The 23,704-nt window shown below is 47.9% G+C and overlaps 1 protein-coding gene and 1 long non-coding RNA gene across 2 annotated transcripts in view; both read right to left on the bottom strand.

The window, feature by feature from the left end:
• Positions 1 to 23,704, bottom strand: part of LOC138726210 (uncharacterized) — a 219,331-nt gene that overhangs the window by 177,846 nt on the left and 17,781 nt on the right. The window lies entirely within an intron of this gene.
• HMGB3 (high mobility group box 3) lies at positions 8,349 to 14,246 on the bottom strand. Its single transcript, XM_069867520.1, has 5 exons — positions 14,073 to 14,246; positions 11,283 to 11,439; positions 10,609 to 10,748; positions 9,913 to 10,087; positions 8,349 to 9,351 (listed from the first exon to the last, which is right to left on the bottom strand). Exons 1-5 carry the CDS (start codon positions 14,219 to 14,221, stop codon positions 9,208 to 9,210), a joined length of 765 nt encoding a protein of 254 aa, XP_069723621.1. The 5' UTR covers positions 14,222 to 14,246; the 3' UTR covers positions 8,349 to 9,207.

Here is a 23,704-nt window from a genome sequence, read left to right on the forward strand (position 1 = left end):
TGCCTGGTGGTCCCCTCCCCTAAGCCGGTTCATTTTGGCTTTGCCAGAGGCAGGACAGGGATTATACTGCTGATCTGAACAGGGCACCTATCCCAAAAATCTTGGCGCCAGCTTCCACAGCACGATCTTTCCACCCCGGAGCAGGAGTGCTGCTCTTCAGGCAGCAGTGGATATTTGGTGGGAGCCCTGCAAGGCTCCAGCTGTGCACAGCCATGCTTTGGCACGTCACAGCCCTGGCCAACATTGAAGCTGCCAAGGCAGGTTGTCCAGGAGCAGGATGGAAACATGGGCAAAGCAGAGCACCAGAGATGGAGGAGAAGAAACGGAGCACGCACCAAGAGGATGGTAAAGAAGTTAACTTTTGGGGGAAAACAACAGCAAAACAAGCCACGATTTGGCTATTTCTGTTCACAACATATTTGGAATTCCTTCTCCAATACTGTGTCCTCTAAAGGGAATAAGCATTTTTCAACTCCTATTTCATCATCAAATGAAAAACCCCCCACACATCCGTCCCCACCCCACCCACAGCTCCGTGCCCGAGTGATGCCCTCAGTGGGATGGGGTGAGGGACTGGGCCAGTGCCACCCACAGCACATGCTGGCAGTGGCAGAAGCAGCCTTGCACAGAAACAACAGGCTTAAATTTGGGGAAAACCCAGGTCCACACACAGGAAGGGTTCAGACACCCTGAGTTTGGTTTCTCTCCCACATATCTGGCTTCTTTATCGGGCCCTGCAGAGCTCTGCCTGCCCACAAATGCGGGGAGCACCCTGCAAGGGAGGGCCCGTGCATCTGTTGTCTGCGTAACGCTGGCCACGGGTGCATGCGATGTTTCTCCCAAAACCCTCAAAGCGGCAGGCAGCAGTGGTGTGTGCAAACAATGCCATAAAACCCGAGTGCGTCCCTCCAGCTTCCCAGATTGAGCTGCTGCTCTGCTTGTGCTGGTGATCGGGTTTGCATCAACCGCACAGAGCTCTGCCAGGGAGGGTGGGATGCTCCATAAATAACAACAGAAACTGTTATTTCAGAATATATCCACAGAGAGCAACCACGATCCCAGCGCACTGTTCATTTTCAGCACGTGTAACCCATATAATGAAGACACAACCCACCCCAGCAGACAAGCTAAACAGCAGGCTTCCAGATGTCCACCCCGCTCGCCCATCTCAGACTCCTAATCCCCTACTTTGTCTGAGCTCTAGCTGATTTCTGATGCATTCAGATTATCCAGTGAGCATAACTGCTAGTGCACATCTGAATATTTTCCCCCCTCCATCTCACATTTCACCTTGGAGGAGAAGCACTTAACGGATCCCAGGCCCTTCTTTATCAAGCCAATTAGTGTAACACAAAAGCAGTGAATAGGACCAGGCAAAGCTCAATGGCCTGTAAAATCCCCAATATTTAGAGACAGGCTGAGGCCAAATATGACTGTTTTTAAAAAAAAAAGGAAAAGCCAAGGGTGAGTAACCAGAGCACCGGCCTTTCCAACCGCATTAAAAAGAAAACCCAGCAAACCCATCTAACACACAAGCCAGATCATGTATCGTAAAGGAAAGTTTACAAACAGCGTGGCTATAATTCCTCTTATAACATCAGAGGACGAAAGTTTTCAAGGAACAAAAGGAAATGATTAACAGGGGAAATATGCATGGTACAAAAAAGACTTTTTAGTCCAAAAAGGGATGTCCATATTTAGAAACACTTGATTCCTGTTGTCAGGGCCCTGCTTTTTCCTGAATGCGTTTCTCCCCGTGAAAGAAAGAAGTCACAAAGGGAGTTTGTGCACAGCCATGTCACATGCAAACAGGGCACTGCTGATTTTCTTCCAGAACTAGAGGAAAAATACAAAGATTCCAGACCAAGCAAATAAATCTGAAATAATAATAATCATGTCCGTATTTAGGAGAGGGCTTCTAGCAAACTGGTGGCTCCTCCAGCAGGATCCCCTCTCCTGCCATGAGCCCGTGTCAGGGTGCGCAGCCCCCACAGGACCATTTCCTGAGCACCCACGTCTGCGGCGAGAGGACAGCTCTCGCTTCCCTCACGCTGCAGGACCACAGGCAATCCCACTCCAGCTTGTGGAGATTTGCAGCTCTGCTCTGGGAGAGCCTGTCCCCTATCAGCTCTGAAACGCCCTCCACCTACTGCGAGAGCCAGTGCCCAAGCGTGGTCTGGAAGGGGGTAAGTAGGGAAGAAACTCTACCAGAGCCCCTCTGAAGGGAAGGAAGCTTACATTTAGCAGGATGAGAATATATACAAAGTCGCTTCCGGTCCACACATTAATTAACACCTTATCTCATCCCGCGGCAGCTTATTCCTGTTCCCTGCCGCGAGGTGTTCCCAGCCAAGCCCAACAAGTGTGCTACAGAAACCCAGCACCGCTGTGCTACAGCCCAACATATTTTATTGGCCATATCCATCTCCATGAGAGGCCCAAGCACAAGCAACAGCAAATATTTCCGAGACCACCCGTTCCCTTTCATCTGTACTAGCTGCTGAACCTTATCTCGCAGGGACGGCTGTGAAATACAGCACCATATGGTGCCCAACACTGAGAGAGACCCTGCGGACTGCATGCCGTCTGCTCAAGACCTGGAGACCTGCATCCTTCAGCTGCCTCCCGCTTCCATTTCCCCACCTTCATCATGACCACTCAACTCCACACGCACCGGCCGGTCCGGAACACTCACATCCAGCAGCAGCTCACAGACTGTGGTAGCCTCCCCCCTCACCCCAGTGCTGCTCTAAGCAGAATATCTCAGGGGAACAGCACCAGCGGTTGGTCAGAGTCGACACAGAGCAACAGTCCTCCACACCAGCTGATGATCTTCCCTAAAGAATCCAACTAGTGGGAAGACGCAGGCCAGTCTGCTTTCAAAAGTTTTGAGTAAGTTACACCACCTCAAATACAGTGCTGGGGCTGATTTGCTGCCATCCTCCCCTCCTGCCTCACTGGTCAGAGGAAGAGCCAGGGCAGGTAACTTGAGGACAGAAGGACATAAGACAGGTAAAGAAATGGGTCTTTAAGACCTAAGAGGTCTGAGAAATGACATCTGGAAATAAACATCATGGAGGCATTTTTTGGAGGGGAACAGAAAGAAAAGAAGGATGGGCGCTTCTTTCCACTACACATGAGGAAAGATCAGCCTGAACTGCTGTTGGAGAGATGGCTTTTCAAGATGTCACCTTCCAGCAAACTGCAACCATCAAGAGCCATCTTCCCCAAGTCCACAGGAGTATTCCTTGGTGCTCCCCACCGATGAGTAACCACATGGTGATGGAAAAGGCAAAGGCCTGACCCTGTAAGGGAGACACCTCTGCTCTGTGTCCAGGCACAGCACTAAGAGGGCAATAGGAGAAAACAAACAAGGCCAAGTCCTCCTGCATTCAAAACCACTGAAAGCCTTTTGCAAGTTGCTCTCAAGGTTCAAAATACCAGGTCTGATCTAGCAGATTTTTTTTGCTAGGCAACTCTCTCTGGTGGGGAACCAACAACGAATGAAACATGAGTGACAGTGAAGAGCAAGAGATCTTTAATCAGACAGGTTAGCACTATTTGGTTGGGATTTGTTCCACTTCCAGAAAAGCCCTTAGAATCAAAAGTTCCCTTTAAGACTTTTACTGACGTCTTGATCTTTGAGCTTGGTCAGTAAAACCTCCCAGCAGCTTGCAAAAATTACATTACTATACAAAGCAATGAAATAAAGCCATGGCAGACCCAGAACGTGCTTCCCTCTGCTCTCCCTGCTAGCAAGGAGCAACCTTCACCAGGAGCTGCAGGTAGCAAACCCCTGAACAACCGCAGAAGCCAAGCCCAGAGAAGATCCCCAGCCTGAGTTCCAAAGCTAAAGAGAATAAAACCTTACTGAAGTATTCTTCAAGAAAACTGGAGACTGAATTGTCCCTGCTTCCTCCTTTCTTGAGCTTCTTGCAAGATGATGAGTTATTTCTGGCACATCCCAGGTAACACGTAGTAAAGGAGTAATCACACAGTAATTAGCAGCAAGCAAGAGACATTCGACTCAAGCAATCCCTCAAACCACTTCACCCTTTTATGTGTATTAGTTTCCTAAACCAATGTGAAGCAAATCTTAAGCTTCACAAAGCAGCAGTTAAAAACACTTAAAACAACAAAGTCAGGCCGTGTTTTATTAACATTTTTTTTAAAAGCCTTTTCCTGACCGGATGGAGTTTTACAAGGGGAGGGGCTGGGAAGAGAAGCTACTTTATAGCATCCTACTTGCCTCTCACCTTATCCACAGAAAGATTGACCCTAGTTTAGCTACTTCATAGGTGCTCGTGTGAGGCCAATGCTATATCCAGGAACAAGAGAAGAAGTACTCACCACTCAGGAGACACAGACATCAACTCTAGCAGGGATGTGGCTGCTTCCTCCTGTCTAATTTAGGGATCCAGGTGCAAGAGGGCACTCAGGGAAAAGCTCTTAACAGCAGGCAACTCCAATCAAGGTCGTTAGCACAGGCAAGGAGCTATTCCTCATCCACATCCCACTTTATCATGTACACATCAGACCTATCAGAAGGATGAGATGTTTGCAGAGTACTCTGAACACAGGTTGCCAAACATTGTCCAACCAGGGGCAGGTGCAAACTGCACTCCCATCAGAGTCCAGCTTGCTGAAAAGGGATGAAGATGCCTCAAAAGGCACAAACATCTGTCCACGTTATGTTCCCCCCTCCCAATCAAACATGCTGGTTATTTGGCCCTTTCTCTGCCACAAGCTGAAATACGTTTAGAGAGCAACTGATCAGGAACAGGATCTCCAGCACACTTGTTTTGCAGCACAGCTGCAATTTACTGTTCAGCTTATTGCATTAAAATCTGGTGCAGCCCTAGCAGAAAGAAATAAATACGTCACTTATCACAGTTCCTCCCCTTATCTCTCAGAGGAGAGTAAGGTTGGGCTCACATTCATAGAGGTGAGCACGGAGTTCATCAGAAAGTGAACAGCAACGCGGCCAAAAATGCAGCACCCTGTTCTCGCCCCAGCAAAGCCAGCAGGGAGGTTCCATCCCAGCCACCTCTGGTCCAAGCCCTGCTTCCCAAAACCTGCAACAGAAAAGGGTTTATTTGGGCAATGTTTTTCCGCCTGTGGAACAACAGCCCAAGTGAGCAGAGGGGAAAAATATAAAGTGGAGGTGACTGCCAGAATTGTGCTGGAGGCTGGAAGCAAAAAGCCGTTCACCTGCCACCACCTGAGCCAGAGCCAACAGAAGCCCTCATACCTTGCTGCTGTTCCAGCAGGGTTTATTACTAGTGAATAAAACCGTATAAAAATCAGCCCTCCAAAGGCAGCAGATAACAGAGGTGCTTCGGCTCTGCCTGTATCCCCAGTACAATCCTCAAAGCAGATTCTCACCTTCCCATGGACCTCTGTTAGAGCTGCAGCCATTTGCTGTTAATTGATTCAACATGCATTTAGACTAGGATTTTCAATTAATTTTATTACAGAAAAATTAATGCACTGCTTCCCCACAGATGCATTAGGACACTGACACAAGAGGTAAGAAACCATCCTGCAAGCGCGCTTTGCCCTGTGACTGCTTGCAGGGAGCTAACCCCACGCCTGTGGTGGGGCTTCCCCAATGCAGTCCCTCCTTGCACCCCCCTCCTCTGGTCTAGGGGCTCACACCAAATATGTACCACGTTTCAACTGAATTTACAAACGTACAGGCTACAGAGCAGCGGGAGAGCATCGCTTCTCTGCCTCCCTGGGTTACGCTAACAGACTGCTGGGCTCATTTTCAGCAGAGGCAGGCTCTGGCCTGCACACCCCATCATCTCCCGTTAGATACTTTCTCTTGAGCAAAGCTCTCACACCTCCGCCACCGTTTTAGGAATCTGGAGGGAGCACCACAACCAGTTGAGCCATCTTCTGTCTCCCCAGAGCACAAGCAGGCTTTAACAGCTGCAGTAGTGCCACCATCCAAGCCCCTCATCCTCACAGCCTGCTTCAGTCTGACTGCAGCAGGGGGATGCAACAAATCACACTTTGCATTTTGGGAACAGGAGCGATCTTGCAGCCAGCTCTGCAAGGAAGAGTCCCTCTTCATCCTACCCCTCCCTTTCCCCAAATCTATTTTATCCTTGTCCTTCTGGACATAGAATGGAGTTAATAACATAGTTACTCTGCTTGGCTCAGGACTGAAGTCAAACTAGAAGTTTCAGCTGTACAGCAGCCTGGAGTAGAAATGTCTGCTCTGAACACCACAAGTGTTTCAAAGCAGAGAGAACGAGCGTTCAGAGGGTGTTGTATAAAGAAAAACCAAAAAAACCCACCCCAAAATAACAAAACCAAACACAACAAACACCAAACAGAGCTGGGTGAAATTAGGCATTTCCCAGTACTTCAGATGACATCTCAGAACCCAGAAACAAGTGGTGGTGGGACAAATCATGTTATTTATGTACATTCACACCATGATATTCATCAGCTGCAGAGTACTGGGGGAAGAAACACCATCACCGTATCTGCAACATCCAAATTTGAGTCCCGGGAGTCCTGCACTAGTGTTGTATTGAACAGCATCCCCAAGGCATGCCATATTTTAGAAATTCGCAGAGCAGGAAGAGGTAGTGCACTGTAAGGCCCAGGACCTTAATCAAGCTCTGCAACTCAATAGATTTCCAATAAAACAAAGACAAAGAGGTGTCAGCTCTAGTTCTTATTTGCTAATACTATCAATAGGGCCCCAGCTTCCTAGCAGTTAATTCAAAGCCAAGCTCGATTTGCACAGCAGTGATCTATGCCAATTCCCATATGTGGCTAAGGGAAGATTTTGCCAACTAGACAATAGAAACAGTACTACAGCTCCTGAAACGATGCCATTGCTTTTCTCTTCTGCTCCACCACTTTCCCATCAAATCCCCACGTGCTGGAATCTCCAGTCATCTTCTCCCTTTCATCAGAATTTCACACTTGTTTTTCTGTCCATTAAAGACACTGAAGAATTGCCATCATTAAACAATTAGAGAAGTATTTTTAAGTGATACAATTGCAACTCAACCTTAAAAAGAAAAAAAAAAAGTTGCTATGTTTCATGAAAGTTTACTAGCTTGCTTCATTCCATACCAAGTCTTGCTTAGTTTTGCTTTCAAGTTCTCGCCCATCTCAACACTAGACAGACTGTTTTGGCAAGATACTATGGTTGTTGAGAAGTTGCAGGAAGCCAGATGTGCTTCCCCATTAGGCAATGAAGCAGTTTTTATCCACATTAGAAGCAGTTACCACCTGTAAGCCTGGCCCTCATCAATCTGCAGCTTGGCTCAAAGGAAGCAGGCGCAGCAGCCCGTACCCACAGTTTATATTAATGAGTTACCCTGCCCTCTTAAGTTCGCTGAACACAGCAGCCCACAACTTTGACTTGCCATTAATGCAAATATCCTCACACCCCCATCTCACCCCCACAGCCGAGCAAACACTGACTGCTAACTACAGTCAGCACAAGGATGGAACTAAAGGGTAGCAAGGGGCTGCTAGTTTTCCCAGCTCGTGCGGTTTCCATGCTAAGGAAAATTAAGGTTAGAGTTGCCTGCTAGAGAGCAGGTATCACCTTTCCCTTCCAAGGGCTGCAAGGCATCCCTAGCTTGGATTTGGAAAGAGAGCAAGATGGTGACACAGCCAGCTGGTTATCAAAGGGGATAGAGACCTGCATTGTTCCCCCAACCCACCTCACAGCACCCAGTTCCTATTAAAACTTGTGTCATTAGAGAAAGGACACAGACTAAGTACCTGTGCCACACTCCTACTTCAGCAGGGAGTTAGACAAGGCGCCTCACTCCTACCATGAATTAAGATGCTAGAAAAAACCACAAGTCTGAAACAGTTTAACACAGGACAAAAAAGGCACATTTTAATATGTACAGCAATGCATTTGGGCTATAAATTTACCCAACACAACTGAAAAAAAAAATCCAAACTATGCTTTTATACTTATTCCATGGTGTCAGCCTCGTTCCTAGCCACCTACCTTGCTCTGCATCTCTGAATGCTGCTATATACACACACAAACAAACAATTACGTCATGAATGTTCATTTAGGCTCCCAAGTTCAAGTAATAAAGTTCAAACTTGCATAGCATCTTATGCCACTCAGCCATAAACAGTTACGATTGCATATTAGCTGGAGCAGCCATCTCTTTCAATTCAGCCAGTTTTGGCTGGCCACCATTTATTTTTTTTTTAATTTTTTTTTTTTAAATCCTTGAGACAGAATGTTTCCTAAGTCACCAGCCCTGAGGGATGCCACAGACTTCAAAATGAACCTCTTGCTGTTGTTAAGATCCTTTTAAACCAGAAATTTAGAGTGTTGTCAAGAACAGTTTTAAAAATGTAATACTGTTTATTTTGCTTCAAAAACATTTCAGCATTCTAAACATACAAAAAAAACAGAACGTTGCAAATTCGTTTAAGTACAGAGTGTTTTTGAACTTCAGTTGCTGCACTGGCTCTTCACTTAGTTGACGATGAAGAGATGTCTACAGTTTCAGTTTAAAAACTACCGCACTTAACTAAAAAAATCCATACACTTCTCATGCCAGCTGAACCCCCTTCCACAACTAAGAATGGCAGCAGAATGCTATTTCACTATATACAGAAAGACAACTTTAAGCTAAATGGACGCCCACTGTAGTGTAAATAGATCTACCCTCACAGTGCATGCTTTGGGCCATGGCACCCCGGGGAACATACAGCCTTTCCAAGTAATCACTGCTCCTCTAAGGCATCATAACTCTAAGCATGTACCACAAGAATCTGTCTAGTTTTTACAAACTATAGATATGTACAGTTTATAACCCAGGATTTTCTAGCCAATAACCATATAGTAACACCACCTTACAAATTAAAAAAATGCTTGAAACATTTTTAAATGCTTTGTTACACCAACAGCAAAGTGCACAGAGTTAGGAGAACACTAGAGCGCCTTTTCATTTTAAAAATGTTTGGAAATATGTACAACTTTGATACAGTTTCAGGGTGCTCACTACACCCATGGCCACTTCATGTAAACCAGTTACAATTTCTAGAGCACTTTTAGAAACTACAACGCGATCGGAATCCAAATTTTTCTTTTAATTAAGCCTAATAAGGGCAAGAGACACCATCTCAAATAAGAGGTGCTTCATTTATGGTGTTTCCCCTACTCTATGGTATTCACATGGAGACAAGTATTGTACAGTTTTATTCATCATCATCATCTTCATCCTCCTCTTCTTCATCCTCCTCCTCCTCTTCGTCTTCTTCCTCTACCTTTTTCCGAGCAGCTTTGGTTGCTGCTCCCTTTGCGCCATCAAACTTTCCTTTAGACTTGTAGTCTGCAACATCCTGCAAAGTCAAGGGGATGTCTTAATTTGCTCTAAGCAGCAAACACATACAGCATTTGTACAGCAGCGGGCACCAACATGAAGGGACTGGCCTTCCACGGCCGCACCCCCAAAAGGGGAGACAGCCAGCACTGTCACACACAGGTATGCAGACACCTAAGCATACTCGGCTGCCTCCAGATGACAGAGGCTCTGAACTTTGCGTTCACAGTTATTTCTTTGAGGAGGAGAAGAGAACCCGGCCTCTCTTGGAAGTCTCCTACTAACGGGACAAAGCTCCTGTAACAGCACAGCAAATCCTTTGCTGGAGCAACACAAGCACCCGCTGCTGTGCATCACTTGGGGTAAAGCTCTCCCTCCTCGCTGGAGTCTGCCTGGAACTCTAACCTATTCTCTCCCATGTCCCTGAAGTTTGGTTATGCAGCACGCAGTGCAATGAGAATGGGTCTGCAAGGTGCAGACACTCACTATACGCTGGGGCCACCTCGGTGGGGTCTATGTTACAGGAACAGAGCAACACAAGAGCCTGTACGGAAAAGGCACAAGTCAAAACTAGCCTTACCTTCTCGTACTTCTCCTTCAGTTTAGCTGCCTTATTATTATAAGGCTGCTTTTCACCATCACTGAGATTGTTCCACATTTCACCCAGTTTCTTTGCTACATCACCGATGGATATGCCAGGGTTTGTGGACTTGATCTTAGGGCGGAACTCTGAACAGAAGAGGAAGAAGCCAGACCTTGGGGAGAAGCACCAGAGGACAGTCAGCACCACAGCAGCACACCTGGGAAGCACCTCTTTCCTCCATCCCTCACCCGCAACACTCTCACACGCACTCACTGCCAAGTAAATACACTCTTTAAAAAAACAAAACCAAACCAAATACATTTTGTTTTTATTGAGGACCTGACTCACAGCCTTCATCCAATGCTGTTTTTAATGAAGCGTTTTCTATTCCCTCACACGCAACATCATCTTGGGTATCCAAGTCTCAATGTGATCCTGGCCATTTCCATGCGTTCCATCACTTTGGGATTAAGGATACCAAGTACAGGCAATTCCTTTCAGTGGTCTATATGCTCAAGATTACAAGCTGCCTCGAAGACTTACAAGACAGTATCAGTAAACTACGAACATTACTGATACTGCTACATCAACAGTATGCCCCATTCACTACCTTTACAGAAACCTAACTGCTAGGTTACAAGGCATGAAAACAATCCAAAGTACTTGTGTGTTTAATGCCTCAAAGTTACTTACGGTGGTCGTTTCGGGGCATTGGGGTCCTTCTTCTTCTTGCCACCCTTAGCTGGTCCATAGTCCTTCATTTCTCTATCATATCGTACCTTATCAGCCTTCGCCATTTCATCAAATTTAGCCTTCTCCTTGCTTGACATGGTCTAAAAAAAATAACCAAAAAAAAAAAGAAACCAAACTTATGATTACCCAACTGTTCGATAGCTGGCAAACTTTAAGTAAACAAGCAAACACATACCAACTCGACAGGGGAGTTTCAGAATTTGTTTGTTTTCAACTGGACCACCTTGGGGACGAAGGTCCTGTACTGGGGACTGCAGCCACAGCTGGCATACTCAGTGAGAGAAGCAACAGGAATGGGACAAGCACAGGCACAGAGTCCTCCTTGAGGACGCAGGCCTGGAGAGAGGTGGCTCCTGAAAGGCAGTGCTCGGAAAGAGGAAAAAAGGCCAGGCTGTAGTGGAAGCACTTGAACAGGCAGATACACTGGGCTGGAGCCTTGCCTTCGTGAACATTACAGGAGTCAGCAGCACCAAATCAATGGCCGGGACGCCCTGCCATGAACAGCTCACGGACCAAAGCAGCACCAGCTTCCTTCACATTTAGGCACACACACACCCGTCATCCTAGCAGATACCATGAGAAGTTATCCCTTGAGAAAGCCGCAATTAAGGTACCTTCCACCTCTCCGAGCATTTCTTGGAAAACTCTGCAAAGTTGACTGGAACCTCTGGGTTCTTTTTCTTATGCTCCTCACGGCACGTCTGCACAAAGAAGGCATAGGCAGACATCTTGCCCTTGGGCTTCTTCGGATCACCTTTAGCCATCTTGACTCTGTAGGGAAAAGGGAAAAAGGGAAATAAATAACATGAGAAGGCATATATGGATGAGTGCATATATGTATACGTGTATACATATATGGGCAAATACTTATATATACTCATATATATACACACACACCACCATCCCCTGAAGTGATGCCCCATCAGTAACACACGCCTTTCCTGCCCTCAACACCTCTCACCATCCCCAATACAGACACTTTAATTTTTCTTCCTTGACAGTTGGGTTGCACACTTGAGACAAGCGAAACCAGTCACCGGATTTAAGCTTTTCATGCATCTAAGTTTACATCACGCCCAAAGACTGGAGACAGGCTGTTAGACACGCGTATTCCTGCCCGTGGAGAGTTATATCTGAACTAATATAAAATATTCTAGTGGGACATGCCTCTGCCTACAGCAAGGGGGTTGGAACTAGACGATCTTCAAGGTCCCTTCCAACTCAAACTATTCAACGATTCTACGATCTGTTGTCGTTGGCTACGCGGCGCTGGGGCTGGAGTGGCACGCACGGTGCCAGGCTACGACTTATCCCTTCAGGAGCTGGAGCGCACGTGTTCGCAGCCCTCATCCAGATTATCCTCCCCTGCAGAAGCGCAAGAACCTTTCACGCGCGAGAAGGGGTGGAAATAAAAGGTTAGTTTTCAACGCCACGGGGTCCGCGAGGTGAGCGGCACCGGCTCCATCAAGCGACACGGCCAAGATGCGGAGAGCGCGATGCTAACTTTGGGGATGCATTTCTTTCCCTGCCCTCTGTAGGATTCCCCCCCCCCCTTCAGAAGGGAGGAAAATACGAGAGAAAAGAAGAAACCCCCGCAGCAATATTTCCTATTTACGGCTTCTCGGCGTCTGAAAATTTAATTTTTATTGGCGCCCCGTTAATATTTAATCGCGGCCGCTGGCCCCGGGCGCGGGGCCGCCCTCCCGCAGCCCCCGCGGAAACCCGCGCGAGGCGCTCCCGCCATCTTCTCCGCCCCAAGGTCACGGCGGCGGCGGCTCCGCGGGGCGCGCGGGCACCTGCGGCGGCGGGTCCGGCGGGCGCCGCGGCGGTTCCGCCAGACGCCAATAACTCATCTTCCATTTTGTGAAACGCCTCCCGATGAAAGAAAGTGCCCCTCAAATGCGGCGGGGCGGCGGGCCGGGGGGCCGGCGGGGCCCGCGCGGCGGCGGGGGCAGCGCGGGGAGCGGCCCCCGGGGCGCGGGGCGGCGCGGGGCGAGCGGCGAGGCGGCCGCGCTCCCCGCTCCCGGCGCCGGCCCCGCGCGCTAAGATGGCTTCTCCCGGCGCCGCCGCCGAACAAAGCCGCGCTTCCCCCCCTTTCCCTCCGCCGCGAGACCGGCCCCCCGCCGCCCTTTCCCGGGCGCCCCGATCGAAGGAATATTAAACCCCACCGCGAGCGACGCCGCCGCCCCCGCCGGAGAAGCGAGGAGCGGGGCGGGGGGGGACGGCTCGGCTCCCCCCCCCCCCCCGGCGGGGGCGGCGGCGGCGCGGGCGAGCGGCCCCCCCGGCCGCTGCCTGGCGCAGCGCTCTCTAACAAAGGCTCCCGTGCAGCCATTATCGCCGCCGCCGGCCGAGGGGGGGAACAGACGGAGAAGGAGAGAGGAAAGGAAAAAAAATAAAGAGAGCGGGGAGCCCCGGCGCGGCCCCGCGGGTCCCGGCCGAGAGCGGGGCGGCGCGGGGGGAGAGGACGCGGGGCGAAAGCGAAAGGTCGGGGCCCCCCGCGGGGCGCGGCGAGGGAGATTCCGCCGCCGCGGCCGCCCTCCTCCCCGCCGCTGCGCCGTCTTTCTCGCCTCGGCCGGGGCCGCTCCGGCGCCAGCCATGTTAATGCCCGCGGCGCGGGGAAGAGGCGATGCGGGACCCGCCGCGGGCGCGGAGCCGCCCGGGGGGAGAGAGCGGCGGGGGCGAGGGCGGCGGGCGAGGCGGCGGCGGGGGCAGCGCCGCGCGGCCGGGACGGGCGGTATCGCGCAGGGTTTATCCCTGTCAGATGCTGAAGCGACAGCCATATTAATGCAGAATAAACAGCGGGCACGGCCGGCAACTTTCCCACCGCCGGCGCCGAATAAAAGCACCGGGAGACGCGCGTTTGGGGAGAGAGGGCGGAGGGGAAAAGGGGGAAAGAAACCAGAAAAAAAAATATTAGCCACAAGAAAAAAAAAAAACACCGTGCGGGAAAGAGGAGAAACAAGCCGGTCCCGCCGTCCCCAGCCATGATCCTCGCGGGGAACCGGGAGCCGCGAACCCCGCGCAGCGTCTGCCCCGGCACCGCCGACCCCCGAGGGGGTGGAAAGAAAGTTTTTGGGTGATTTTTAACCCCGATTTTAATTAGAAAAAGGGGGAAAAAAAAAAAAAAGACGGAAAGGGAGGAGGGGGAAGATAATAAAAAAATAATTAATAATTGCAAAAAAAATAATTGCGGGAAAAAGCTGCCGAAAAAAATTAATTGGGGGGAAAAAAAAAAGCAAAATAAAATTGCAAAAAAAAAATTGCAAAAAAAAAAATTAAAAAAATAAAAAAATAAATAAAGAAAGGCCAGGCGAGGCAGAGCAAGAGGGGGCGAAGCGCGGGGCCAGGGCGGGGCGCGCAGGGGGCAGCCGCCCCCCGAAAAGTTGCGGCGGGGCTGCACGTACCTGTATTGTTCGCGGTAGTGTGGACAGGAGCTGGAGCGCAGGGCACGACGCGGGGCTCGGCGCGGCTCAGCCTCGCGTTGGCTGCCTACGAGAGCGGCCTGATTGGCTGCGGGGCTCTGCCGTTTAAAACAACCTCCTCGGCCGCCCATTGGCGCGGCGCCTCATGAATATTAAAGACCCCGCGCGCGGCGGTTGGACGGCGCGGCTGAGGTCACTCATTCAAAAACCGAGCGCCCGCCGGGGGAAAAAGGGGAGCGCGGCCGCGGGGGGCACCGAGCGGAGCCGCCGCTCGCCACGTGGGGCTGGAGGAGGCTCCTCCGGGAGCTTCCCGGCCTGCCCCAGCCCTTCAGTGCCCCGAGGTGCCGGTGCCGGGGGCTACCGGGCGTAACTGGGAGGGAAGCGAGCCCAGAATAAACTTCGCTTGACAGTCGCAACACTCGATGGATGGAAAAGGAACTACAGAGCGAGAAACGGCGTAGCTGGTGATGGGAGCAAACTTTTACCCGCTCATTCATCCAATAAAACGCCAAAACTCGAGTTACTATTTCTAACCTACTCGTTTGTTATTAGCTTTCCAGGACCACAAGAAGGATGTTGAGGCTCTGGAGCGAGTCCAGAGAGGAGCAACGAAGCTGGTGAAGGGGCTGGAGAACAAGTCTTAGGAGGAGCAGCTGAGAGATCTGGGGGTGTTTAGCCTGGAGAAGAGGAGGCTGAGGGGAGACCTCATTGCTGTCTACAACTACCTGAAAGGAGGTTGTGGAGAGGAGGGAGCTGGGCTCTTCTCCCAAGTGACAGGGGACAGGACGAGAGGGAATGGCCTCAAGCTCCACCAGGGGAAGTTCAGGCTTGACATCAGGAAAAAGTTTTTCACAGAAAGGGTCATTGGGTGCTGGCAGAGGCTGCCCAGGGAGGCAGTTGAGTAACCACCCCCTGGAGGTGTTTAAAGGACAGGTGGATGAGGTGCTGAGGGGCATGGTTTAGTGACTGATGGGAATGGTTGGACTCGATGATCCAGTGGGTCCTTTCCAACCTAGCGATTCTATGATTCTATGATTTGTTTGTTGTTATAGGGGCAAGGAAGTCTGTAAATGTGCCTTTCTGACTGAAAACAACCCAGCGTGGCTCTGGGACCAAGGGCTCTTCTGGCTGGCTCTCCTGAAAGAGCTGTTTCCTATAGGGCAGCTGCCAAATAGTTCAACTGGTATTAGTGGCTGACCACAATTGTTGGTTGGCTCAGAAAAAAGAGCTGTTATTTTAAGGCTGGAGCGGTAAGACTCAGAAACCACCACATGCTGTCATGGGCTGGGCATAACTGCCACCCTTCTTTTAAGATAGCCAGAAGAAACTGTTGCCTCCTTTAAGGAATAGATAGTGAAAAGAAGCCTCCACCCTGGGCTGAGATGCTGACAGGCAGCAGGGTTTACCAGATATTGCCCTGTGGAAGTGCCATAACAACGTGTGGTCACAGGTTGCCATTGCTGGAAGAGATCAGAACGAAACAACCGATGAGAAGTAGAGGAGTGTCAACATCCTGCTGACAGATCCACTGGGAATTCTGCAGAATTTCACCCTGAATTTTAGCCAAAGTCCTGCCTGGGTTTCTCCCATAGGCTACACCTTCTCAGCTGGTCTAGCAGGCACCCAAATCCAGTTGTGATCCATGTGCAGAACTACAGAGCCTTATAGAGACCTTATGCCTGTGTCCCTGGGCTTTCCAAGGCATCCATAGTAAAACAAGTCTTACTAGCCTATCGTCCTATTTCTTCCTTCTAAAACCAAAAGGATAAAACAAGGGGTTCATTCATAAACATTAATGAGGCTACCTCAGGGACTGTATTCTGTAGCATCATCATAAAATAAGATAAACAATACTACTGCAGGATAATCTCTTTGTAGCTGACAAACATCCCTCTCACCTATTTTTAGGGATACTTTAAAGTGTTTCAAACTAATTGAATAATTAAGGGTTGTTGTTTTTTCTTGGCTCTGGAGTTGCACAATTTTTTGATCTGAAGCACTTTCTTCCCTGAGCCACAATCTTATCCTACAGAGCCCACCAAGCTGGGAGCATTACAAAGGCAAGGGGTGGTAGCCCCGATGGACAGGCTTGCTTAGGAGCTTGCTTAGCACAGGCACCTGGTATCGAATGCTCAGTCCTGCTACTCATCTCCACAGCATCCCTCTCTTTTCTTATAGGCCGATGGAAACATTCCCCAAGATGCTTGCTCGCTCTAGGAAGGCCAGGAAAGTTTTGACAGCTGGTCAAGGGGCAAAGGAGATATTTTGGTAGCTGAGGAACAGCTGAGTTGAAGGTTTCATCCTGGCACTCACAGCAAGGTTTTAAAAGCAGTGGAGGGCTGAGTAGCAAATGGGTGAACATAACCCCCGCAGGGAAAGCTTCTACTCACCCCCAGAATCATCACTGTTGAAAGAAATTCTCCTGCAATGCCCTCTGCCCTGTACATTGTACCTGGCTCCCACGTCTGAGCACTTTCCTGTGGTGCACCAAGAAAACAGCCTAGAAAGTTGACTGAGTAAATCTAACCTTTTGCTGCAACCTCTTCCAGGCCATGTAATCCCACTTCCTCCCACACCCCAGCTCTGGCCTTTACCTGACGCCTCTGGGAACCAAGGCAGCTCACTAACCTAAAGAAAAATAAACAAAGCCCAAAATTCAACCTCCTTTTTCGCTGTGCTGGTTTTCTACTAGGTTAGCAGACTGAACCAGTGTACTGAGGAGTCAGGCGAGTACCAGAGCCATGGTGAAGGGCAGTGCAGAAGGGTACAACCAGGAGAGGGGACACACTGTGTGGGTTTGGCATACTTTACAGTTTTTGTTTGTTTTAATAGTACAGTTTACCATTTGTTTATAATGTGGGAGGCATGAGAAGAAAAAGAAAACTAAAAGAAATTTCAAGATGGATGGCCCGTGGCACAGAAGGCAGCAAGGTTTGCAGCGGCATTAGGAGAGCTCAATGCATAGTCTTGTATCTTCTCTTCAAAAATTCCAACCTGACCCCCCCCAGAATTGCTACAGGCAGGACATATTTTGCAAAGACATGCAATGTTTTATGCAACTGTCAGGCATACCCTGCATCCCACAGCAAGACTTAGGTCAGGCAATGTCTTGCATGTAAGTACCAAGGCATAATATTTGGTTCAAGGTCCCATAGCAAATAGCTTCCAGTACTTGCAGTAGCTTGGTGACGAGAAGGTTGACGGTGAAGTTCAGTCCCAGCTGGAGTTGCCAAACACTGGTGGCTTCTGGCCCACATAGATCACATCGGTGCTGTCCAAGGAATGCAGAGGTGCAAACAACCGAGGCGATGTCACCACCTGCCAAGATAGAGTGACATTTCCTCTTCACCCACATACAAAGCATGGTGACTGGAAATACTCCTGCCACAAAAGTTCTTCTGGTCTGCAGCATACACGCTTGGAGATGTGCCGTCGCACCCCACCAGCCTTTATTTTCCAGTGCTGATACCCAAATTTCCACCTTTCTATTAACTGGCTAATGCGAAAATCTGTGGGAACAAAAACTGCCACAAGGTATCCTTTTGCCCTTTATCCAGCTTGGGAATATGTTGAGCCTATGACTGGTTAAATTAGGAGCACCCATGTTGTTGTGCTCCTCACCATTGCACTGGGGAGTCTATTCCAGGCAAGGAGTACAGAAGGCATCAAGAAACTTTACTGGAAAGCCTGGGGCCTGCTGTCCTCCTGAGCTAAGAAGTAATTTTATGAGGCCTTCTAAGCCACAGAACACCATGGGTCCCAGGAAGGACAGAAGTCTCCTAGGAAGAAGCAGAAGTCCCCCAAGGTGAGGAAGTGCAGGAAAACACGTCTCATAAATATTCAGTTCTTTTGGGTATGCTGATAGAACTCGGTTCTCGTTAAGTTTTTTTTCAAGCAACCTGGACAACCAACGTCAGCACACGAAAGATGTTCTCAAAGCCCTGGTAGAAACGCCAGAGAGGGGGCTACCCACCTCTGTCACAAGAGGTTGGCTGCAAGGCAGGTATCAGCAGAATGGCCCTTTCCACCAGCCCTACTCACAGCCCCTCCATGAGGCTGGGGCAACACCAGGCTCAGATGGTTCTCAGGCAGCTGAACTCCAGCACACCAGCTCTGTGAAACAGTCCTAGCATAGATACAGCAATCCCAGCATAACATCATGCGTTCCTTACAACGGCGTATCGAACCATCCTGCTCCCAGCAAAGCCAGTTATTCCATTGTGGTTGGTAAGCGGCAGTTTAAGCAGTATAATTACAACTGTATTTGGCGCTTCCACTTCGGTCTGCATCGCATCTCTTCACAACCCTTACCCACTGGCAAAATTCTCTAGTGAAGACTTGACCCGAATGAAAAGGCTGATATAAATACATCCGTAGGGTTCTGCCAGCAATTAGGAATAAAGGTGGGGGGAAATCCCTCCTAGGAATCTAACAAAGCCAGGGAACCTTTTTAAGCAGAACCAGCCTATCAGAGTGACAGAGTTGACGTTTAAGGTTGGATGGACAATAGCGACATGAAAAGTGTTAAATGACCTGTTCATCTCAACAGCATATTCATTAGGCTAGTTAGAGGGATGTTTCAAAAGCCTTCAGTTTGGACCTAGCTTCTCCCATCACTGACCTTCTATGTTAACATGCAATAGAGACTAAGAGGCTCAATTAACCCCTCTCTAACTGGTATAGTCGAAAGCTGTTTGCAGAGGTTTGGTTTAGTACAAGAGCTATTTTTTTTTTTTTTAATCAAGAGTTTGACTTCACTAAAGATAAAGAGGAATTTCTCCCTATGAAGCCCTCCCAGTCTTACAGCGTGCGAGGTTTCCACGCATGGATTTTCTGATACCCGCAGCCTGAGGCTGAATTCCAAGTCCTGTAACTATAGTAAAATACTTGTAATTGCTCGCTGGGATCTCAGCCAGTGAGAATATTTCCTCTTTAACCTATTAAACAAAAAGAGTTATCTTAAATACGTGCCGAAAGTAGAAAATAAAATTAGCAATGGTGTTTAAGAAGCTTGCCAGCATGCAAGTTCAGAGAGACAGAGGTTAATCTGATCCCAATTTAACTACGGGAAGCCTAATGTTCCAACAATTAAAATATTAGTCCAGATGAACAGGTGACCCCCCCAAATCACATAATGGGGTGGCACAGCCTGTTATCCCTTGTAGCCATATCCCATTAAGCTGACACCTCTGCAGGAGTAGGATACACTCCCAGTTGCACACACAAAATTAATTATTGTCAAATGCACTTCATGGGGACTGAGGTGATAAATACACGTTAAAATAATTGACAGTCATATTAGGCAGCAGTTCAAAACCTCCTTGTAGTATAGCCACAGGCAAGATAAACAGAAATTCACAGTTACCTTCACAGGTGGGCTCCCCCCATTTCTTGTCACATTGTCCTTACTCCTCTTGGCTTTTTCTTCTTTTCCCTCCCTCCTCCCCCTCCTCTTTTTGCTCCCCTTCACACCTTGGCCCTGGCTCTTTCCCAGCACATGCTGCCAAGCTGCCCAGGAGGTGGCAGGCAGGCAGTTTGCCCCTGCACACCTGCTCCAAGAGATTTTCCACCGCAGTACAGCACCTCTTACGCTACCAGACTCCTGGAAATTGTGTGCCCCCTGCATACTGCCTCCTTATATTCCCAGCTCATCTCTGCTTCCTCACCTAACACATCCTTCCTGCCACAACACACTTTCTTCCTGAAAGTGTATTGTGTCCTTCCATGTTCAGCTGCCCGAGGACCATCTGCTTCCTTGTATCTTCTTTTTAAACCAGTGCTCTCCCAAACCTTTGTAAACCCCAAGGAACCTGGTCTATGAGCAATGAGCAAAATTCAGCTTCAGAAGGATGTTTCTGCTTCTGGTTTGCATGCAAAGAACCACACTCAAAAGATTAAAGGTACCGGGGTCAAAAAAAAAAAGAATTTATCTACCTACCCCACCAAGCCAAACACTGAAAGTAGTAAGACAGGATAACTGGGAACAATCTCTGCAAGTTTCCCGTAGCCTTCAGGGGAGATGGAATCTAGATGTAATTTTAAAGGAGAAGATTGCGTTTTCCTTGCACTTTAAATGGCAAGTAATCAAGACCACATTCAATGCAACGCAAGTTTTTGCAATCACACTGTGACAGCAGACTAAGAAACTCTATTAGGAATCCAATGCAATTACAACCCTACAGCAGTCCAGCAAAGGACTAGATACAAAGAGAGGCATGACCCCACATTAGAAAGAAGCTGGTGATGATATGGCTAAGGTGTAGTTCAGACATCACTGAAGTGACAGTAACGGAAGCAATCAGAAAGGCTGGCACTGGGATAAGAAAGCTGCCACTGGATACTTATTTCACAGCCCTGAAATGTTGCAATAGTCAGAGTTGCTTTCAGATCACCAAATAACTGCTTCCAGAACCATGAATACCCTCCCTCCTCCCCTCAGAAAAATCTGAACATAAGTGTGTATCCTTTCCTCTTTGGCCACCCTGCCACCATCCACACATCAAAACAGGACTGGAGCAGCTCACAGCATACAGATAAGGTGATATATTAAAACCACTCACGTTCAAATGAGTGAAAGAGGAGCGAGGAGCACTTCTGCGAGAAGCGTAATCTTCGTAATATGCTATCTCACAACACATTTCTGAACGAAGCTTTGGCTCTGGCCATGGTTTGTAAATTTTAAAGACAGGCTGCCTGTGTCACTGCTGAGATGGGGAGTGATGGACGAAGTCCGTGGCTAGAGAGAAGGAGGAACAAGTTTTTTCTTCAGGAACCATGAAACCAGCTCTCAGTCTCTTCCCTGCCTGGTCATGCTGGTGGGACGATCAGCTGCTGGAGTGCATTTGCAAAGACCAGCTGTTCCGGCTGGCGTCTGAAGTAGGTTGAAGGTCTGGGTGTAAGAAAACAAGGAAAGCATTGAATTATTCCAGCCTGGTGAGGAAATATGCTGCTAGCACAACAGGATTTTAAGAGAAACACAACAGGATTTTAAGAGAGCCTAAAAATCTAGTTGTCAGAAAAGATGTTCTACAAAGGCAGAGACTGAAGCAGGTTTTCTTGATCTGTGACCCGCACTACACTGCTGGGACATAAAATCTCCAAAACTGACTGTAAAGCTAGGAAATTAATACGTTGCCCATACGCACGTAGACTACTCAAAAGCAAGGGAAAAAATGCAGACTGAAGTTGTACGTATTTACAGTTTAGGTGAACATTTAATTGGCTGTAACCCTCCCCCAGGGTGGCACTGCACAAGATGATTCTTAGATTGTCTTCAAAGGCTTTAGGTGGACCTTCAGTTAAAAGGAGAACAAGAAACATGGGCTCAGGAAAGCCCTCTAAATCTCTTAAGCATCCCAACTCTCTGTCCCCATGACCTCTCTGTCCCCTATACGTTTTTTCTTCCCTTAAATCTGTTCAGAAAATATCATTGCCTTTTTGGTATCAGTTTGGTGCTATCCTTCACCATAGCAACAGGCAGCAAACAGCAGCTCAAACCACTGGAAGTTGTTGGCTGACTCAGGTAGGCTCTCCTGCGGCAGCAGGCTTGAATGACTCTGCTTTTGGGAAAATGATCAGTTGCATAATTCTGCATTTAATTCCACTAAAAGAGAATATACACAATTGACTAAATGCCACCAATTAAACTATCAAGAAGGCAGGAATATTTTCAGTCACCGCACTTTGTGTGCAGCTACACTGTAATCAAGGTATGACAGCAGCTCCTGTAGACACACCAAGCTACTTTTGAAGTAACTACCTCGAGTCCTGGAGACAGACATGGACCTCAAACCCCACTGGGGCAGCTGAGTCTGTCCTGGGCAGATCCCCTGCATGCATCTCTGTGCTCCCCAAACTGCCAGCAGTGCCTGAGCGACCAGAGCCTGGGGGTGAGATTTTGTGAAAGACGAAGTCAAGTCACTCCCAAGCAATGTCCCGCAGTGAGGGTGGATTTGAGCTAAGACACCTGAGCACGAACTGAAGCAGATGAAGCTCGATCCTCGTGCTAGACCATGGAGGTATAACACTCAGCAGGACAGCAGGGAGATAAAGAAGTCAACAGGATGCTGAAGCAATGAAGGAGAGGAAGAGGAGTATTACAATGCGTGTGTGGTTGGGACTTGCATGAATATCTTTACGTTACTAAAAAGGAGAGCGGAAGACTGTCACAAGGTATCTGGCTCAGGTTGCTGCCACCAGGTGCTTACATCAATCCTTGAAGATGTGGGAGGAACAATTTATTTGGGGGAAATGTAATAGTAAAGGGTATATATTTCTGCCAAGTGCTCCTGAATTCTTCTTGCTTTACATTCTTTGAACATCTGCTTTGTTAACTTATTTAATCCCTGTTTTGCATCTGAGTGTAGGAACATCACAATGAGTGAATAGCGAATATATTTACAGTGAAATTGTTTTTAAAATAGTATAATTTATGTGTGCACAAATTCTTTATAGAGACACACATACGTATACAGACGTAAATTAAGAATCGCTTTACAGTTAAAGGGAGGTGAACTTCTCCCCAAAAGATTTGCAACTATTTCCATTTTCTTTTAGATTTGTAAAGCCGTTTCAGGTTTAAAAGATATTGTCTGTTGAGATTGTGGTCTGTATTGTATGCCTATCATCAAAGATTCCACTGAAGTCAATTAACATTTTTGTTTTAATTACAACATCTCATATTGAGAAAAAGATGTTTGATAAAATTCTCCCAAAATATCTTAGCTTTGTGCTTTTCCCAAACTAAAAGTAGGCACCTTTCAAAGAAAACCGTTTTCAATCACAAAAGGAAGACAAACATACTGAAAAGATTAAAACAAAATAAGTCAAAAACCTGCCAAACTTCCGTCCCTGCAGTATCAGAAACAGCGCATTTCCCAGGATATCAGCAGCAGCCCAGTTTATCTGGCATTTAAAAATACCCAAATAGCTTGGACTCCACACAGCTCTTGCTGTTCTTTAGTTTATAAACAAGCATCCAAATCCTGACCTCTAGTTACAAAACCCCACTGAATTTACTGGTATTTCATAGATTAAATTCAGGATGGTATTCAACTTGGTGTTGAATAGTTGGTCCACAGTGCAGTGGTTGGTGAGAGATGTTTTTTACTCACCGTTGCATAAACTGACAAGATAAAATTTTAGTAACTAAAAGTGTTTTGCAGAACCTCATTTTCCTAGGGACAAAAAAATTGTAATTACACAGAAATGGTACAGTTATTTGATTGTACTGTGAACATGGTAACTGTGGTCTCTGGGTTGTCTTATGCTCTGTCTTCCCATCAGCTCATTTGTTTTCCATATGTTGGCTCATATTTGTACAATTGTCTCTGGTTATCATATGCTGAACATGATTGTTACGCACTCAGATTTATTCCTAGCATGAATATTATTTGAAAACGGGTGGAATGAGGGGGAGAAGCACAGCAACCATTTGAGGAACTCGCACAGTAGAGTGCTCAAGAGCTTCCTTTTAGATTCGCCTTCTTTGCCAAGAAAAGGCATTGTTACAGTGACAGCCAAGAGGCGTGTGTTACAACATGAAAATCATATGGGATGCAAAATTAAAAACTCAATCACAGGTGAAAAATCAAGGCATCAGAGAAGTACGTACA

The sequence above is a fragment of the Phaenicophaeus curvirostris genome, chromosome 13 (assembly GCF_032191515.1).
Source record: "Phaenicophaeus curvirostris isolate KB17595 chromosome 13, BPBGC_Pcur_1.0, whole genome shotgun sequence".
Lineage (NCBI taxonomy): Eukaryota > Metazoa > Chordata > Aves > Cuculiformes > Cuculidae > Phaenicophaeus > Phaenicophaeus curvirostris.

Coding starts and splice junctions, on each gene's coding strand:
- HMGB3 (XM_069867520.1), bottom strand. CDS start 14,221: ATGGGCGGCCGAGGAGGTTGTTTTAAACGGCAGAGCCCCGCAGCCAAT. Junction 11,440..14,072: donor CACTACCGCGAACAATACAG/GTACGTGCAGCC, acceptor TTTTCCCTACAG/AGTCAAGATGGCTAAAGGTG. Junction 10,749..11,282: donor AATGCTCGGAGAGGTGGAAG/GTACCTTAATTG, acceptor TATTTTTTTTAG/ACCATGTCAAGCAAGGAGAA.